Genomic DNA, 16,611 nt, shown 5'->3' with positions numbered 1-16,611 from the left:
CGAAGCTACAAATATTCTCCTTTATTGATAGAATTTAGAGTTATTTAATGCCCTCTCATGCTTTACAGTAACTGGACAGTTTGTAATGTAAGCATGATTTGCCTATTGCCGCCAACAATCTGGGTCCTTGACTGACCTTTGCTGTTTCCGTCTGGACCTCTGAGCACTGTGCATTCGTCGATGACCCCGAAAGGTTCAAAGAGGCAGAGAATGTCTTCTTCTGACTGCTGTTTATTCAACATGCCCACGAAGAGCTTCCGGTCTCCTAGAAGGAAAGAAAAACACAGAACCATCAACTTTCGGTAGGTCCCTGGAGACTGAGAAAGGCACAAAGGGGAAAAAATCCTTTTGATTAGTTCAAGAGAGTCAGGTTGGTGTAACGGTGAAGGGAGCAGGCTAGAAACCAGGAGACGGTGAGTTCTAGTCCCGCCTAAGCCATGAAAGCTCATTTAGTGACTTTGGGCCAATCACCAGGAGACGGAGAGCTCTAAACCTGCCTTAGCCACGAAACTCGGCTAGATGACTTTGGGCCAATCACCAGGAGGCACTGAGTTCTAGTCCCGCCTTAAGCATGAAAGCCAGCTAGGGAATTCTGGGAGTTGAAGTCCTCCAGGCTTAAAGTTGCTAAGGTTGGAGACCCCTGATTTAAGGTTCAATGTAGAGAAAAGGAAAGTCCTACACTTAGGCAAGAAAAACCAAAAGGACACATATAGACTGGGGGAAACCAGGCTCAGTAGCAGGAACTGGGAGAAGGGATCTTGGAATCTTAGTGGACAACCAGCTAAATAGGAGCCAGCCGTGTGCAGCCGCCGCCAAAAAAGCCAATGCAATCCAAACTTGCATTAACAGAGGGATACAATCAAGATCAAGGGAGGGACTAATACCGCTCTATAAAGCCTTAGTAAGACCACACCTAGAGTACTACGTCCAGTTTTGGTCACCACACTATAAAAAGATATTGAGACTCTAGAAAGAGTGCAGAGAAGAGCAACCAGGATGATTAGGGGACTGGAGACTAAAATGTATCAAGAACGGTTGCAGGAACTGGGCCTGACTAGTCTAGAGAAGAGAAGGACCAGGGGAGACAGGATAGCAGTCTTCCAATATTTGAGGGGCTGCCACAGAGAGGAGGAAGGGGTCAAGCTATTCTCCAAAGCCCCTGAAGGCCAGACAAGGAATAATGGATGGAAACTGAACAAGGAGAAATTCAACCTGGAAATAAGGAGAAACTTTCTGACAGGGAGAACAATCAACCCATGAAACAGAAGTTGCCCTCGGAACTTATGGGAGCACCATCACTTGAGACTTTCAAGAAGAGATTGGACTCCCATCTGTCAGAAATGATGTAGGGCCTCCTGCTTGGGCAGGGGGTTGGACTAGATGACCTACAAGGTCCCTTCCAACTCTGATTATCTGTTATCTGTTAAGGGACACATTTTTTCCTGTGATGATTAACTACTTAAGGCTTTGTAAAAGCCGAGTCTCCAATCAAACTACAGCCACCTGCTAAATCCTCTTGCTGTGTTGTATTAATAAAGTGACTTTTGTTTTTCCAACCCCTTTGGATTTCTGCTTTTGGCTTTGCTAACAAGGAGCTCCGAACGTTACTCACGGCAAGATTGAAGCCAATTGTTCAATGCACGTGACCACTCACGAGGGAAGTCAAGCTTTTGCAAACCGAGGGGTCATCCGGAATGCAGAAGGATTAAGTGTAAAATGTCACATAACCCAAAAGGGAGATCTCGGAGGGCCCTGGATGGTGAGGCCTGCCAAGATTGTGCAAATCCATTCAGAGCCTCTGAATGGCTTCATGAGAAGCCTCCTTATTGTAAACGACAGGATCAGAAGGATTTGCTTAAAAGGGAGAGTAATGCAACCTGACAAGGCTCAGAAGCAATTTATGGAGAGTGTTGGAGAATACAATTGTCTGAAAATACTTTCTCGGGGAAGAAGATTACAAATGGAAAGACCCAAAAAAGGAAAGAGAAAGAAAAAGAAGGAAGGAAGGAGGATAGAGGAGGAAGGAAGAAGGAAGGAAGGAGGAAGGAAGGAAGGGAAGGAAGGAAGGAAGGAAGGAGGAAGGAGGAAGGAAGGAAGGAAGGAAGGAAGGAAGGAAGGAAGGAAGGAAGGAAGGAAGGAAGGAAGGAAGGAAAGAGGAAGGAGGAAGGAGAGAGAGAGGGAGGAAGGAAGGTTGAAGGAAGGAGGGAAGGAAGAAGAAAGTAGAAGGAAGAAAAGGACAAAGGAGGAAGAAAGGAAGGAGGAAGAAACGAGGGACGTAGAAAGAAGAAAAGGAAGGAAGTAGAAGGAAGGAAGGAAGGAAGGAAAGAAGGAAGGAAGGAAGGAAGGAAGGAAGGAAGGAAGGAAGGAAGGAAGGAAGGAAGGAAGGAACTAGCCAGTCATCCCCAAATTTTATCCTCCCAGAAAACCATCTGTGTAATTTACAAAACTAATAATAGCCTCCTGTGAATCAACAGGACTGATTCACACACAAAGATGCATGAGATACTTGGTAGGATTTAATATGCTGACTTTCCTAATGAAGTGCTAGTGCTAGTGGCACTGATGATGTTACCTAGTTTGGCCAATGAAACCTCTGCAAGGAAACCAGCAAGCTCAGAGAGCAGCACCAAGGACCCTTCACTGACTTCCCTGTTTGAGGTTTTAGATGGCAGGTGTTTGTGCTTGTCTAATACATAGGAATCGCCTGAATTCAAATTTTCTACCATGGCAGAGCATCTGAAAGGCCACATGGTACTTCTTCCTGTGAGCAAGGAAGAATCAGAGCCAGTTTGGTATAGTGGTTTAGGGGCAGGCTTAGAAAGCAGGTGTTTGTAAGTTCTAGCCCTGCCATAGGCAGGAAAGAGATGTGTGTGACTTTCAGCCAATCCCCAGAAGATGGTGAGTTCTAGTCCCGCCTTAGTCATGAAAGCTGGCTGGGTGATTTTGAACCAATCCCCAGGAGATGGTGAGTTCTAGTCCCGCCTTAGGCATGAAAGCTGGCTGGGTGATTTTGGACCAATCCCCAGGAGATGGTGAGTTCTAGTCCCGCCTTAGTCATGAAAGCTGGCTGGGTGATTTTTTTGGAGTCCTGCCAATGAAAGCTGGCTGGGTGATTTTGGACCAATCCCAGGAGATGGTGAGTTCTAGTCCTGCACTTGGAGGCTGGCTGGGATTTGGACCAATCCCAGGAGATGGTGTTCTAGTCCTGAGCATGGCTGGCTAGACCAATCCCCAGGAGATGGTGAGTTCTAGCCGCCTTAGTCATGAAAGCTGACTGGGTGATTTTGAACCAATCCCCAGGAGATGGTGAGTTCTAGTCCCGCCTTAGTCATGAAAGCTGGCTGGGTGATTTTGGACCAATCCCAGGAGATGGTGAGTTCTAGTCCCGCCTTAGTCATGAAAGCTGACTGGGTGATTTTGAACCAATCACCAGGACATGTTGAGTTCTAGTCCCGCCTTAGTCATGAAAGCTGTCTGGGTGATTTTGGACCAATCCCCAGGAGATGGTGAGTTCTAGTCCCGCCTTAGGCATGAAAGCTGGCTGGGTGATTTTGACCAATCCCCAGGAGATGGTGAGTTCTAGTCCCGAGTCTGAAAGCTGACTGGGTGATTTTGAACCAATCCCCAGGACATGTTGAGTTCTAGTCCCGCCTTAGTCATGAAAGCTGTCTGGGTGATTTTGGACCAATCCCCAGGAGATGGTGAGTTCTAGTCCTGCCTTAGGCATGAAAGCAGGCTGGGGATTTTGGACCAATCCCCAGGAGATGGTGAGTTCTAGTCCGCCTTAGTCATGAAAGCTGACTGGGTGAGAACCAATCACCAGGACATGAAAGCTGATTTTGGACCAATCCCCAGGAGATGGTGAGTTCCCGCCTTAGTCATGAAAGCGCTGGGTGATTTTGAAGCAATCCCCAGGAGATGGTGAGTTCTAGTCCCGCCTTAGTCATGAAAGCTGGCTGGGTGATTTTGGACCAATCCCCAGGAGATGGTGAGTTCTAGTCCTGCCTTAGGCATGAAAGCTGGCTGGGTGATTTTGAACCAATCCCCAGGAGATGGTGAGTTCTAGTCCCGCCTTAGTCATGAAAGCTGACTGGGTGATTTTGAACCAATCACCAGGACATGTTGAGTTCTAGTCCCGCCTTAGTCATGAAAGCTGATTTTGGACCAATCCCCAGGAGATGGTGAGTTCTAGTCCCGCCTTAGTCATGAAAGCTGTCTGGGTGATTTTGAAGCAATCCCCAGAAGATGGTGAGTTCTAGTCCCGCCTTAGTCATGAAAGCTGGCTGGGTCATTTTGAACCAATCCCCAGGAGATGGTGAGTTCTAGTCCTGCCTTAGGCATGAAAGCTGGCTGGGTCATTTTGAACCAATCCCCAGGAGATGGTGAGTTCTAGTCCTGCCTTAGGCATGAAAGTGGTTTGGGCCAATTACCCTGATCATTGGGAATGAATTTCCTTTCCACTTGATGATGTTACCTAGTTGGGTGATAAAACGTCTGCAAGAAAAAAACCAAGCTCAGAGACCACAAAGAACTCCACAGTCGTTGTCCTCCTCCCCCCCTGCAAATCCTACTCCCTTCTAGCACTGATGATGTTACCTAGTCAGGTCATGAGACATCTGCAAGAAAACAACCAAGCTCAGAGAACACAAGCTCGAATCCAAGCTACAAATATTCTCTACTATTGAAATCAAGATCAGATACAGATACAGATACAGATAATCAGAGTTGGAAGGGATCTTGTAGGTCATCTAGTCCAACCCCCTGTTCAAGTAGGAGACCCCACACCATTTCTGACAAATGGCCGTCCAATCTCTTCTTGAAAGCCTCCAGTGATGAAGCTCCCACAACTTCCAAAGGCAACTTCTGTTCCATGGGTGGATTATTCTCACTGTCAGAAAGTTTCTCCTTGTTTCCAGGTTAAATTTCTCCTTGATCAGTTTCCATCCATTATTCCTCGTCTGGCCTATAGGAGCTTTAGAAAATAGTTTGACCCCTTCTTCCTCCCTGTGGCAGCCCCTCAAATATTGGAAGACTGCTCTCCTGTCTCCCCTGGTCCTTCTCTTCACTAGACTAGCCAGGCTCAGTTCCTGCAACCGTTCATCGTATGTTTTAGCCTCCAGTCCCCAAACCATCCTGGTTGCTCTTCTCTGTACTTTTTCTAGAGTCTCAACATCTTTTTTATAATGTGGTGACCAAAACTGGAGGCAGTACTCTAGGTGTGGTCTTACTAAGGCTTTATAGAGTGGTATTAGTACTTCCCTTGATCTCGATTGTATCCCTCTGTTAAATACAACAAAGATCCGGCTCATAGGATTCTCCAGCCTGAATTTCATGTGGAGCTGTCCATGGTGCTAAGTTGGATCTCTCCATTTCTTCCCCAACCTCAATATCCTTCTCCTCTTTCTCTTTCTCCTCCTCCTCTTCCAACTTCGATCTTCTTATTTATCAATCAGCTTTGATAAATAGCTAGGAACTACAGGTAGTCCTCGACTTACAACAGCTCATTTAGCGACCGTTCAAAGTTACAACGGCTCTGGAAAAAAACGGCTCTGCTTTTCCACGCGTCCCTACGGTCTCGCGATCAAAATGCAGACACTTGGCAAAGTGATTCACAATTACGATGGTCGCAGTGTTCCAGGGGTCGTGTGGTTCCCCTTTTGCGACCTTCTGACAGTGAAGCAAGCCAGATTCATTTAACAGCCGTACTCCTAATTTAAGAACTACAGTGATTCACTTAACAACTGTGGCAAGGCAGGTTGTAACATGGGACGTGAGGCCCCAGCTCCACCCTGCCCTCCTCGATCCATTTTTTCCCTTCCTGGGCCTCAGGGAAGCCTTTTGGGAGCAAAAACGCCCCCCAGGAGGCTTCCCCAAGGCCCAGAAGACCCCAAAATGGGGGTGGGGTTGCTGCAAAAAAAAGCCACGCCCACCCAGTCACAGGGCCATGCCCACCTAGCCACGCCCACCTAGCTACGCCTTACAGAACCGGTAGTAAAAAAAATTGAATTCCACCACCTTTGGGGACCCCTGCTCTAAGCAAATCGTCAGGCTGCAAAAACTGAGAAAGTCACATCGCGTTTCTCCTAAACATTTTCTTTCCTTGTTCCTTATCAGCAAACAGAAATCTTTCGCAGCTGGGGCAAACTGCTTCCACCGTTAAATCTATACAGCGAGTCCTCGACTTACGACTTGTCGTGCTTAGGGACTTGTCGAAAGTGATGACAGACCACCCCGAAAGCTACAGGTAGTCCTCGCCCATTTGTTTAGTGACCGTTCAAAGTTGCAACGGCACTGGAAAAAAAAAAAAGGACTCGACCGTCTTTCCCACTTAATGGCTGTTGCAGCGTTCCCTGTAATCGGGTGAGCAAAGTTCATATTTATGACGGTTGCGGCGTCCCCTTTGGCGACCTTCTGACAAGCAAAGTCAACGGGGAAGCCAGATTCACTTAACAACCATGTAACTAGCTTAACAATTGAAGTGTTTCACTTAACAACCGTGATAAGAAAGGTCGTAAAGTGGGGAGAAAACTCATTTAACAACTACTTGGCAACAGAAATTTGTCAAGTCAAAGACTACCTGTATTTAATGACCATATCAGGGAACAAAGGGATGAGGTGGTTAAGCACGGCAACCACATCGTCGCTTTTGTTAACAACTGTCCTGACTTGTGACCGTAATGGGCAGGTCCCATTGCAGTGGTGAGCTGAAGACTACCTGGGAACTGTTAGAGAGGAGCTATCTACACCCTCTTTCTCCCACACAAACTATCTAAACTTCGCTCTCTTGCGCTCCTTTGGAATGGAGTCTTTCCCTTCTGGGGAATCCAGACCGCATTCCACTACACAAATGGGATGTACGTCTAAATACATCGGGCCTTTCCCCATCAGCAGAGTAATGAACCCGGTGACGGTGCAGTTAAAACGTCAGGACTGTCCTCCTGCTACTTGCCAGCCATACTTCGCCAAATGGCACTCTGCCAAAGCAATGGCGGGAGGGAGCTGCCGGAAGTAAAGGGGAGGTCGGGATGAGGGGAATTGAAATGACTTTTCGAACATCCCGTGGAGAGCCTCGGGCCATTCCAGCATCATGGAACGGGATGTGAGACCATTCATCCCACCAAGCCAGGGATTGTTACCAAAACAATTGGTCTGAATGTAATTGGGCCCTTTAAGATAACCAAAGGAAAGGCAGGGAGAAGGGGAAAGTTAACCAGATGATTTGGGCGCGAAACTTCAGATCCGGTTTTGCTACTCTGCTTTGGGCACAAAACTTCAGATCTGGTTTTGCAACCCTGTAACCACTTGGCTTTAGTAAAGTGTACTTTCCTTAACAATGGATTCGAGAGTCTTTCTTTTCTAACTGACCAGGTTGGGACAGCTGACAGGCCGGCCACCCCCTCTCTTGGCAGCCATTTTGGGGAGACACACGCAGCGCAGAATTTCAAAATTCCCCAAATATCCCATCTCAAGGACTTCTGATCCACGTCTCCCAGTAACATTTGGGCCTTTAATATTCTGAAAGGGATTGTCACTATTTCTATTTTGTGTGTTTTAGGTTGGATTGCAGGTCAGGTGAGCTAAATAGAACAGGGTGAGCCGTGCGTGGCCAACAGCAAGTTAAGGCAGCCAGGAACGGGGAAACCCAAGGGAGCGAGAAAAATGTGTATCTAAAGCTTCAGAAAAGCTATATTTTATATTTGAACATGAGGGTGTTGTCGGTATGCCAGGGACAGGCAAGGCAGACCTGATGGAGGGGAGTGGGAGGCAGGCAGGCAAAGGAGGAAGGAAGGAAGGAAGTACACAATCTGGATCCTTCTTGGCAACGTTGGGATAGGGGTGAAGTACCCAGAGGATTTTAAATCACAAACTGACATTTTTCTCCTTCGAAAAGCTCCCGGGACAATGTCCAGCTGGAATATTTATTTATTTGTTTGTATCCGCCTTTATTATTTTTACAAAATAACTAAAGGCAGCAAACATATCCTCCTATTTCCCCACAACAACAACCCTGTGAGGTGGGTTGGGCTGAGAAAGAGAGACTGGCCTGACGTCTCCCAGCTGGCTTTTAGGCCTAAAGCAGGATGAGAGGCTTGCCTTTGCGCAGCCTGCCAAATCAAATTTTAACCAAGGTTTATGGAATAAATCACCTTTGGTGGCTTCGAACGAACCAGATTCATTACAAAACTTGGTTTAAACATCAGAAGACCTGGGTTTATAAAATACCCTTTGGGACAAATATGCATCCAATTTTTTAAAAAAAATTAATGTAATTTAATTATTTTATCTTACCTTATTTTATTATTTTATTATCTTATCTTCTAGGACAGTGGTGGCTAACCTTTTTGGGCTCCTGGGCCAAAAATTGTGTGCGTGCTTGCGCTCGGGCGCTCACGTGCTCGCGTGCCAGCACCCAGAAGGCAATGCACCTCCCACCCATGCGCCCTGCGCATTTTTGGCCTCCCAGAGGCTTGAGGAAAGCCTCTGCAGCCTCTGCAGCCCAAAAAATAGGCCCGTTTCATCACTTCCTGTATTTCTGGAAATACAGGAAGTGACAAAACGGGCCTATTTTTGGGGCTGCAGAGGCTTTCCTCAAGCCTCTGGGAGGCTGAAAAATCTGCTGTGAGGCGCACGCATGCGCAGTGAGGTAAGTTTGCCTGCGGCTCACATGCTGGCACAAATGGCTCTGCGTCCCACCTGTGGTATGCATGCCATAGGTTCACCATCACGGTAATAGGAAGTCCTCGACTTAATAGTGATTCATTCATTTAGTGACCCGTTCAAAGTTACAACGCCACTGGAAAAAAGTGACGTATGACCATTTCTCACACTTATGACCACTGCAGCATCCCCATGGTCATATGATCAAAATTCAGATGTTTGGCAAACTGGCTCATATTTATGACCGTTGTGGTGTCCTGGGGTCACGTGATCCCCTTTTGTGACCTTCTGACCAGCAAATCCATAGGAAAGCCAGATTCACTTAACAACCTTGTTACTAACTTAACAACTGTGATGATTCACTTAACAACTGTGGCAAGAAAGGTCGTAAAATGGGGCAAAACTCACTTAACAACTGTCTCACTTAGCAATGGAAATTTTGGGCTTAATTGTGGCCATAACTCGAGGACCACTTGAATTTTATTTTATTTATTTACATGTTGCCCATCTCCCTGTTGAGCAATTTTGACTCAGCCTGAGACGTCACTCTTTCTCTCGGCCCTCCCGTCAATGACTAAATTTCAATTTGAATATGTTCAGATCTAATCTACCCACTTCCTTTCATTTCTATCTCGATCCGACCCAAATTTCTTTCACTTTATATTACACTAGCTGATAACCCGATGTTGCCCAGGTATTTGTTTATCTTAATCCTATATTAGACAGGAAAAGCCCTGATTTCGGCAACCTGAAACAAACATAATTTGTAATGTTGGATTTTTCCCCCCTTAGCAGAGAGTGCCCCCTTGTGGAGTACTGTGAAACCGTTACCATGGCAACTCCACAGCGCTGTGCAGTAGAAGCCATTTTATGGCAGTACAGTAGAAGTCATTTGAAGGCACAATAGGCTGTATCTTGAACACACACCCTGAGGGATGTTAGGAGTGTCCTACCCCCGCAGTATTTGTTTCCAGAAAGTAAGTAATCTGTGTACCAAGTTTGGTTGAAATTGCTCGAGACGTTCCAGAGCTATGCTGGAAATATACATAGATTTCCGTCTCCTGCATGCCACAGTAGGTGCCCGAACTTTGCAAATCAGAGTTTAGGAGACCTGACAGAAGTAGTTTCCTCACCCACCCCCAACAGGCTGATCCAACAAAAAATAAGGCGAGATGACAACTACCTCCACGGCTCTCGCTGTCAGCAGGTTTCACCTGGATCGGCCGGGCCATCTGCAGAGAAATGGCAAAGGTTAGATGTCGCAGTGCTACAGAAAGGCTAAGCAAGTGATTATTATTATTATTTTTTTGGTAATTTGTGAGAAGGATAGCAGGAGCAATTGGCGCCCGAAATAAAACACTATGGGTCAGAATTTCCAGAATAGTTCCAGGCTTCTACTGCCCCGTTGCAGGATACTCCGTTCCACACCTCCCGTCGGTTCGCTCCATTTATTGCGGCTGCCGCAAAGAAGAGGGGGGCAGCGCAGGGGGTGGTGGTGTCAACCTATTCTGCAGAAGCACCTGAAAGCAGAGCATGAAGCAACGGAGGGAAACCCATCAAGGAGAAATCCGACCTAGAAATAAGGAGACATTTTTTGAAATAACAGAATAATATTTGTAGGTTTTTGATTTCGACAGTGGTTTGCTCTCTGAGGTAAAATTAAGCGAAAAACTCTTTAGCTAAGGTAAAGATTAGGGCAAGACATTTTCTATCCAAGTCCTGCTTTTGGTTACTTAGCCTGGTAACAAAACTTTGGGGAACGAAATGGCAAGACCTCGGGAAAGCAAACCGTTGCCAAAAATAAGGAGAAATGTCCTGACCGTGAGAAAAACTTGCCTCTAGATGTTGTGAATGCTCCAACCCTGGAAGTTTTTAAGAAGAGTCTGGGTAACCATCTGTGTGAAATGGGAAAGTGTCTCCTGCTTGAGCAGGGGGTTGGACTAGAAGACCTCCAAGGTCCCTTCCAGTTCCGTTATTCTGTTCCTTGTTTATTTGATTGATCTCGCGCAGTACATATATATCCGTTACAACCATAGACATTAAAATCCTGGCACCAAAATTAAGCCGCCACATGCAATTGTGCAACTCCACGCTGAGAAAGCTGAGTTTTGTGTGCTGGTCTAGGAATATAGCAAGGAAGAATTTGATTTGATTCGAACGGAGTTTAGCATTTCCTAAGCAAACTCGTATTTTTGCAATAGCCATAAGATGTTATGCGTTTACAATTCCTTCCAGGAATTCACAGGAAACCACTAGATGATTGTTGATTTGCTCATTAGTCTGGTCATCGGTAAAGGGACATCTTCCTTAACTGGGTGAAGTATCTGGCCATAGAGTCTGGATTTCACTTATCTTTCACCTTTTATGAAACTAAATTTAGAGGGAAGGAGGGAAAGAAAGAAGGAAGGAGGGAGGGAGGGATAGGAGGAGTAAGGGTGGGGAAAGAAGGAAGAAGGAGGAGGGAAAGAGGGGAAGGAGGAAGGGGGAAGGAAAAGTGTAGTTTTGGAGGTGGAGGTGTAACATGGGGGAGAAGGAGGAGGAGAAGGAAGAAAGGAGGGGAAGAGGGGAGGAGAAAGGGGGAAGAGGGGAAGAAGAAGGAAGGAAAGAAAGAAGGAAAAGTATAGGGATAGGAGGAATAACATGGGGAGAAGGAGGAGGGGAAGAGGGGAAGGAGAAACGGGGAAGGGGGAAAGAAGAAGGAAGGAAGGAAAGAAGGAAGGAAAAGTGTAGGGATAGGAGGAGTAAGTAAGGTTGGGGGAGAAGGAGGAAGGAGGAGGAGGAGGGGAAGAGGGGAAGGAGGAAACAAGGGAGGGAGGGAGGGAGGGAGGGAGGGAGGGAGGAAGGAAGGAAGGAAGGAAGGAAGGAAGGAAGGAAGGAAGGAAGGAAGGAAGGAAGGAAGGAAGGAAGGAAGGGCCAAAGACATTTTATTGTGACTTAATGACACAATTTGGTTCAAGGGAATAAAGAAGAGAGGAACAGTCATTTTACTGGAGAGAGGAGGGGGAAAAATGTTTAGCATTCATGTACAATCCAGTAATTTGGAGGAGGCAGAATCATCTCGGCCATATTAAATTTTAAAATTTGGCAGTCAGGCCACGTGTGAGGAAAAGTCAAGCGGTTCGGCCCACGTGGTCATATATGTGTTTTTAAAGACAGACACGACTCTCTCTCGTTGATTCTCCCCCCTCTCCCTCCTTGGGGAGTTGAAAATGCAAATGATCTCGAAGCCGTAGTGCTGAAAAGTCAAGAAGTGCAAGGAAAAAGCAGGATGAGTGACAACACCGGCGGCAACCGGCCTTGGAATTGACAATGAAGCTAGTGAAGTGGTTAGAGAGCTTCTTGTCTTTGAGGAGCAACCAACAGGAGTGAAGGAACCGGCTGTCAAGAAATATATCACAGGCTAATACCAGATAGAGCAGCTGTGAAGGTCTTGGAATATTTGAGGGGCTCCTACAAAGACGAGTCAAAACTATTTTTCAAAGCACCAAAAAGCAAGAAACAATGGATGGAAACTAACCAAGGAGAGAAGCAACATGGAATTAAGGAGAAACTTTCTACCGGTGAGAACAATTAACCAGTGGAACAGCTGGCCTTCAGAAGTTGTGGGTGCTCCATCACTGGAGGTTGTTTAAGAAGAGACTGGACAGCCACTTGTCTGAAACGGTATAGAATCTCCTGCTTAAACAGGGGGTTGGACTGGAAGGCCTCCAACGTCCCTTCCAACTCTATTATTCTGTCAGGGCTCCAGCATCCACCCCTGTTTAAATCATGCGCCTCTACCCGCATCTCTCAGAGTTTAAAGAATATTTATGAGGAGTGAACATGCCAGTGCTATACCTGGGTATAGCTGACTCTGAGACACACCATTCATTTCACCTTTGACCCTGGTCTTCCCTACACCCCTTGGATGTATATTCTCCAATGAGACACGTCCATAGCCGGGAGTCATCAATCATGTACTCCAGTAATAATCTTGTGCGCCAGAAGCTTCGGTCGCTTAGAAATTATCTAAGGAATGCACTGCTTCCCCCATTCTCTTTCTGCTGGCAACTCTAAAAGACCAGAGAAATATTTTTGAGTTGACAAAACAGACCAGATGCTGAGAGGCTGGGATGTGTCTGCTCCTACAATAACTGGAATGACATATAAGCTATGATCGTCCCGCTGACCATCGATGGAAGCCAACGCTGGATTTTAGAATACCAGAATAACAGAGCTGGAAGGGACCCTGGAGGTCTTCAAGTCCAACCCCCTGTTTAGGCAGGAAACCCTATAGTGCCATTTCAGACATATGGTTGCCCAATCTCTCAAAAACCTCCAATGATGGAACAGCCGCCGGAATCCCGGCACAGCTGATCGTATGTACAGCTGATTGTCGGGAGGGGGGAAAAAAGAAAGAAATACCTTAGGCGAACCTCAGGCGGGCGGAGTGAGCGAGCATCAGGCGGGAGGGCAACCGGGTCGGGGGCGTGGCCAGGCAGAACTTACTACTGGTTCGGCGACCCATGCCAAATCCTTGCTACCGGTTTGCCTGATCCGTTGCGAACCGGCTGAATGCCACAATTGGTTCCACTGGTTAATTGTTCTCTCAGTCAGGAAATTCCTCCTTAGTTCTAAGTTGCTTCTCTCCTTGATTAGTTTTCATCCATTGCGTCTTGCTCTGCCTTCAGGGGCTTTGAAGAGGAGTTGACCTCCTCTTCTTTGTGGCAGCCCCCCCTCAAACATTGGAAACTGCTATCATGTCATTCCTAGTCTTTCTTTTTGTTAGACTAGAGACATAGGAATAGCACTTAGACTTATATACTGCTTTATAGTGCTTTACAGCCCTCTCTAAGCAGTTTTACAGAGTCAGCAAATTGCCCCCAACAATCCGGGTCCTCATTTTACCCACCTCAGGAGGATGGAAGTCTGAGTCAACCTTTGAGCCCGGTGGGATTTGAACAGCCGATTGTCAGCAGAAGGTTGACTCAGCCTTCCATCCTTCTGAGGTGGGTAAAATGAGGACCCAAATTGTTGGGGACAGTATGCTGAGACTGTAAACCACTTTGAGAGGGCTGTAAAGCACTATAAAGCGGTATATAAGTCTAAGTGCTATTTTAAGATGGGTGGACTTCAACTCCCAGAATTCCCCAGCCAGCATACTTCCAGAGATGTGGACTTCCACTCCCAGAATGCTCTAGGCAGCATGCTTTAAGGCAAGCGTCTTCAAACTTGGCAAGTTTAAGACTTGTGGACTTCAACTCACAGAATTCCTGAGTTAACATGACTGGAGAAGGAATTCTGGGAGTTGAAGTCCACAAGTCTTAAAGCTGTCAAGTTTGAAGACCCCTGGTTTAAGGCTTGGGGACTTCAATTCCCAGAATTCCTCCAACTGGGAGAATTCTGGGAGTTAAAGTCCACCCATCTCAAAGCAGCGGAGATGGAGAAACAGTGGTTTAGGTTGTTATTATAATACAACTCTTGGAGACATCCTTAATACAGATACTCCACGATTTACAACAGTTCATTTAGTGACCGTTCAAAGTTACAATGGACTTATGACTGTTTTTCACATTTATGACCATTGTAGCATCCGCATCATCATGGGATCATAATTCAGATGCTTGGCAACTGACTCATATTTATGACCATTGCAGTGTCCTGGGGTCACGCGATCCCCTTTTGTGACCTTCTGACAAGCAAACTCAATGGGGAAGCCAGATTCACTTAATGACCGTGTGGCTAGCTTATCGACTTCAGTGATTCACTTAACAACGGTGGAAGAAAGGTTGTAAAATGGGTCAAAACTCACTTAGCAAATTTCTCAGTGAACCACAGAAGTGTTGGGCTCAATTGTGGCCATAAGTCGAGGGCTACCTGTAACTTACGACCGTTGCCGTGTCCCGAGATCATTTGGGACCTTCTGCCAAGCAAGTGAGATTCGCTTAAAACAATCACGTCACTAACTGAATAACGGCAGGGATTCACTTAACAAGTTTGGCAAGAAAGCTCATAAAATGTGGCAAAATTCGCTTAACAAATGTCTTGTTTAGCAACGTAAATTCTGGGCTCAGTTGCAATCGTAAATTGAGGATTACCTGTAATGGCGTTTTTCTTCCGGAGAGTTAATTGAATCAGGCCACCTTTAAATCTTTGCAATCAATCAATCAATCAATCAAAGAAACAATCAACAGATTGTTTCTTTGATTGATTGATTGATTGATTGCAAAGATTTAAAGGTTTAGGCTTCCCGTCTCTGTATTTTGGGGCTTTTAAAGCTTCTCCTAGTTTTGCTTGACACATACATCTGTTTGCGGGTGCCACTATGCACTCTTGATATACAGAAACCAACGCATTTATGCACACTGGTCCCTGAGATGTCTGGTGTCTAATGAACTGGATAGGCATCCTTAATAATGATGGCATTTTGGGCTATTATCCTCAAAGGAAAATGAAAAGAAGCATTTTATTCAGGGATAAAATGGGGTGAGTAAGTAAGAGGGATCTCTTTAAAGAGAAACAACTCATAATAATGTTTCTGATTAGTTCTTTCTTTCTTTCCTTTTTTTTCTCTCTCCCCCTCCCTTTCTCTTTTCTTTCTTTCTTTCTCTCTCTCCCACCCTCTCTCTTTTCTTTCTCTCTCTCTGTCTCCCTCCCACTTTTTCTCTCTCTCTCTTCCTTCTCTTTCTTTCTTTCTCCTTCTCTCCCTCCCTCTTTCTTTCTCTCTCCCTCCCTTCCTCCCTTTCTTTCTCTTTCTTTCCTTCCTTCATTCTTTTCTTTCTTTCTTTCTTTCTTTCTCTCTTTCCCTCCCTCCCTTCCCCTTTCTTTCTTTCTTTCTTTCTTTCTTTCTTTCTTTCTTTCTTTCTTTCTTTCTTTCTTTCTTTCTTTCTTTCTCTCTCTCTCTCTCTCTCTCTCTCTCTCCCACCCTCTCTCTTTTCTTTCTTTCTCTCTCTGTCTCCCTCCCACTTTTTCTCTCTCTCTCTCTTCCTTCTCTTTCTTTCTTTCTCCTTCTCTCCCTCCCTCTTTCTTTCTCTCTCCCTCCCTTTCTTTCTCTTTCTTTCCTTCCTTCATTCTTTTTCTTTCTCTTTCTTTCTTTCTCTCTTTCCCTCCCCCTTCCCTTCTCTCTTTCTTTCTTTCTTTTTCTCTCTCTCTCTCTCTCTCTCTCTCCCTTTTCTTTCTTTCTCTCTCTGTCTCCCTCCCACTTTCTCTCTCTCTCTTCCTTCTCTTTCTTTCTCCTTCTCTCCCTCCCTCTTTCTTTCTCCCTCCCTCCCTTTCTTTCTTTCTCTTTCTTTCTTTCCTTCCTTCATTCTTTTTCTTTCTCTTTCTTTCTTTCTCTCTTTCCCTCCCTCCCTTCCCCTTTCTTTCTTTCTTTCTTTCTTTCTTTCTTTCTTTCTTTCTTTCTTTCTTTCTTTCTTTCTTTTTCTTTCTTTCTTTCTTTCTTTCTTTCTTTCTTTTCTTTTCTTTCTTTTCTCTCTCTCTCTCTCTCTCTCTCTCTCTCTCTCTCTCTCTCTCTCTCTCTCTCCCCCCTGTTTCTTTCTTTCCTTCCTTCCATTAAGGATACAATGCATGTACCTCCTTGGTTGGAGGCAAAATGGCTCCTTTAGGCCCCCTTTCCATCCTTCCCTCCTTTCCTCAAAATTGCTGGGCTTCTCCCCGCCACCCAAAACCAAACCCACATCTCTTCGAGAAGGCCTCACTTTCTGTGTCTTCAAAACCCCAAAAAGAGAAACGGTTACCTTAGCAACAGCTATGCACCACACAGGGCCTGACATTTGTGGGTTGCCGTGGCAACTGGATTTTCTCAGGGAGGGGGGAGCTTTTTTCTCTGGAGGTGTGTGTGTGTGTGTCTGTGTGTGTGTGTGATGGGGAGGGGTGGGGAAGGGTGAAAGAGGGGGGGGGTCACAGACTCAGATTTGATCCGGGACAATATCAGTTTGCAAATCCCCTTCTCGGTTTGTTTTGGGTTTTGTTTTA

At 45.8% G+C, this 16,611-nt stretch overlaps 1 protein-coding gene across 1 annotated transcript in view; it reads right to left on the bottom strand.

Annotated features, from left to right (window-relative positions):
• CELF5 (CUGBP Elav-like family member 5) overlaps window positions 1-16,611 on the bottom strand; it is an 80,648-nt gene that overhangs the window by 20,779 nt on the left and 43,258 nt on the right. The window contains exons 3-4 of the mRNA XM_087952778.1: window positions 9,842-9,890; window positions 137-265 (exon numbers count right to left, since the gene is read on the bottom strand). Coding sequence (XP_087808904.1) covers window positions 137-265; window positions 9,842-9,890 — 178 coding nt within the window. The remainder of the gene's footprint in view (window positions 1-136; window positions 266-9,841; window positions 9,891-16,611) is intronic.

Source organism: Notechis scutatus, chromosome 1, assembly GCF_049901735.1.
Source record: "Notechis scutatus isolate UNSWTSFEM ecotype Mainland chromosome 1, rNotScu1.2, whole genome shotgun sequence".
In the NCBI taxonomy this organism is placed as follows: Eukaryota; Metazoa; Chordata; class Lepidosauria; order Squamata; family Elapidae; genus Notechis; species Notechis scutatus.
Note: the sequence above shows the minus strand (reverse complement) of the source record. Positions and strands in the feature narration are given on the sequence as shown.